The sequence below is a fragment of the Myotis davidii genome, unplaced genomic scaffold (genome assembly GCF_000327345.1).
Source record: "Myotis davidii unplaced genomic scaffold, ASM32734v1 scaffold183, whole genome shotgun sequence".
Classification (NCBI taxonomy): Eukaryota; Metazoa; Chordata; class Mammalia; order Chiroptera; family Vespertilionidae; genus Myotis; species Myotis davidii.
The window spans coordinates 229,980-233,109 of record NW_006294465.1 but is presented as its reverse complement, the minus strand read 5'-3'; the positions used below and the strand labels follow the sequence as shown (position 1 = coordinate 233,109).

General features: G+C 32.8%; 1 protein-coding gene across 1 annotated transcript in view; it reads left to right on the top strand.

Moving 5' to 3' along the window:
* CAV2 (caveolin 2) overlaps positions 1–2,294 on the top strand; it is a 10,933-nt gene extending 8,639 nt beyond the window's left edge. The window contains exon 3 of the mRNA XM_006768698.2: positions 1–2,294. This exon is cut by the window's left edge and continues 88 nt beyond it. Coding sequence (XP_006768761.1) covers positions 1–90 — 90 coding nt within the window. The 3' untranslated portion in view covers positions 91–2,294.
* Positions 2,295–3,130: the final 836 nt, after the last annotated feature.

The following is a 3,130-nucleotide window of genomic DNA, read 5'->3' as shown; positions in this document are numbered from 1 at the left end:
AAGAGCGTGACAGACGTTGTCATTGCCCCCTTGTGTGTGAGCGCAGGGCGCCTCCTCTCTTCTGTCAGCGTGCAGCTGAGCCGCGACTGAGCACGTGGTCCCAGGTCTGCAGATTTGGATACTGTCCTACTTCTTTGTTGTTACAGCATAAAGCGACTACTGTTCTGTTCATTCTCCAACTGTGCTCATGAAGATGGACAGCCACATTTAGAAATGTTTTTTGGCAAATTTTTTTCAAATAATGCTTTTATAATTAATAACCATGGATTTCATATCTAACTTTATAACCAGAATTACACAATAGGTTGACAACACTATTTTTAAAGGCAAACACTTTTTTGCTTTAGTACAAAAGTATATCTTTTATCATGATGAATTTATAATGATCAAGATGCATTTTTCTCAAATACTACAGTGGGGTTTTTTTTGCACAACTGCCATAAAAATATGGGATTTCTTATTTTGTTACTTTGGGAGTAATACTTTTAAGTTACCTTTGCAGATAAAGTCAGAGGGATTCTTAGCAATAAGATATACAAAGATTCTAGAAATTCCAGAAATGAAAGCATACAGTAGTGATAGGGGCTATCAAGTATAATAAAACAAATGTGAAAATTGATTTATGCAAGTGTGTTCCTTTAAATAAGGTATTGTTAATCTATAATCCTATTTAACAAGAAATTTCATTTTACTGTATATTTTGTACTTAATGTAAATGTTGCTCTAATCAGATTGCTTTAAAGCACTTTTATTATATTTGTGTTCTTGTTGAGCTAATATATAGAATGAGTAACTATATAGAATGAGCAGGAATTTTACTGCTGCGATTGCACTGTTGTGATTATGTAAACATATATATCTTCTTTGGGAATAGAATGTAAAAGACCAATATACTGGCTTTTTTTTCTAACTTTACAAGCAAAACCCTGAAATGTTTTATAAGTAATGTTTATCTTAAAATAATCTGTATCCAATTCTTATTTTGTTTAGGATATGCTTTCTCTCTTTTGGTTAGAAATTAAACCAGTATGCTGCATTCCTATTAATGTTTCACTTTACCTTCAAGTAATATTGGTGCTATTTAATAACATTTTACAATAAAGCCTATTTCTTATACTGAAGTATCACAGTGATTCATGTAGAGAGACTTCCAAGAAATTGTCAATTTGTTGGGTCCATGCTACTGAGCTATTATTTATAAATTAAACACTAACAGCTATAAACTTTCAATATGTTGTCTAACATGAGTATTGTTACACAGTATAGAATTATTCTTATCATCGTGAACTGTAGAATCCTATTTTAATGTTATGCATTGCTTTTGTTTTAGAAATACCATTATTCCAAAATGATAACTTACACAAATGATATCTATAATGTGAGTAGTTACTACAATTTACACATCTTAACAGTATGAAATGCTCAAATTTCAGGATTACTATAAGAACCTGAATTAACATTCATTTAAATATCTTCATAGATGACAAAACTTCATTCAAATATTAATTTCATTTTTCCATATTGCCAGGACTGGTGAAATAAAGGATGATTTATTGGAATATTTTGGGGGACCAAGGCAAATTAATGATTAAATTATGAGACTTGTATTTTTCTGAAAGTAACCTCAAAAGAGGCTTTTAAAACTGCCTTAGGCCATGATAGCATCCCTATGATCATTACCTGAAAGCATTACCACTCATTTGGCAAGTTTTAAAATCAAAATATATACACAGAGTCATATAACAAAATCAAGTAACTTTTAAAAATGATAAATATGGGCTCCGTATTTCTTAATAGCATTGGATACTTTCACAGTGAATTTTTACTGAGATTTGCCATTAACTCTTTCAAAAACTGAAATTTTGTACCAAGTTGATCCAGGTCACATGTGCAAACATGTTTGTTCTTTAGCTGGTGGGGGGTGAGAGGTGGGTGATTTGGAGACTTTCTCAATATCCATAATAAACTTTCTAAAAAACCCATAGATACATTCGTTGCTTTTCTTACATTAAATATAGAACTGATCGATAAAGATTCTGTTCTAACTAAGTACCTTCTTAAAAACTCATAATGCATTAAAAAACATGAATTATTGCTTATTCAGGAATGTATTGGTGAAAATTATGAGATTGGTAATTTAATTTTTTGTTTTTCCAGCACTTACAGAGGTCTCCTATTAATTTTTCTATCATTGGATGAAAAGTATGGAATAGTTTGTTCATAAACCCACTATATTTCATCTTCTTCCTGAAATAAAGTCTCTTCCTAAACCTGGATAAACTGATATTTCTGTTCTCAGGTGTGTTTTTTTGTTTATATATAAGAAAGTAAAACAGTATAAATCACATGTTCTTGGGTACTGGTACCATGAAGCCAGACTAGAGTCTAAAATTATTTCTGGAAAGTGAGTATGTGAAGTGTATTTGCTGATTTAGCATAGAATTTTTGTTGTCAGTTTATCTGGAAAATTGACCAACTTATAATAAAGCAGGTGTCTGGCTTTTAAAAATGCTCTTTATAGTTTCAAAGAACTTTGAAAGTCCCCCTTTTCAGTCATCCACCTCCCGTGAATGTATTTAGAGGCCTTTTTTGGGAAGCTATTGGAATGTAATGAAAAAGATCAAGGATTCCAGTCTCAGCACTGCCCTTACCAAGGCGTGTCACCTACTGCAAATGGTTTAATCTCGGGGGTCTCAGTTTTCTTATCTTTAAGGGAAGGATTGAACTAAAAAAATCTCTCAGGTGCTTTCTAGCTCCATGTTTTCTGTAACTTTAGTCAGATGAAGACTTGACTACGTATACAAAAACCAATCTATCTGTTCAGTCCAGGAATTTTAAAGCAGTCATCCACCTCCCGTGAATGTATTTAGAGGCCTTTTTTGGGAAGCTATTGGAATGTAATGAAAAAGATCAAGGATTCCAGTCTCAGCACTGCCCTTACCAAGGCGTGTCACCTACTGCAAATGGTTTAATCTCGGGGGTCTCAGTTTTCTTATCTTTAAGGGAAGGATTGAACTAAAAAAATCTCTCAGGCGCTTTCTAGCTCCATGTTTTCTGTAGCTTCAGTCAGATGAAGACTTGGCTACGTATACAAAACCCAATCTATCTATTCAGTCCAGGAATTTTAAAA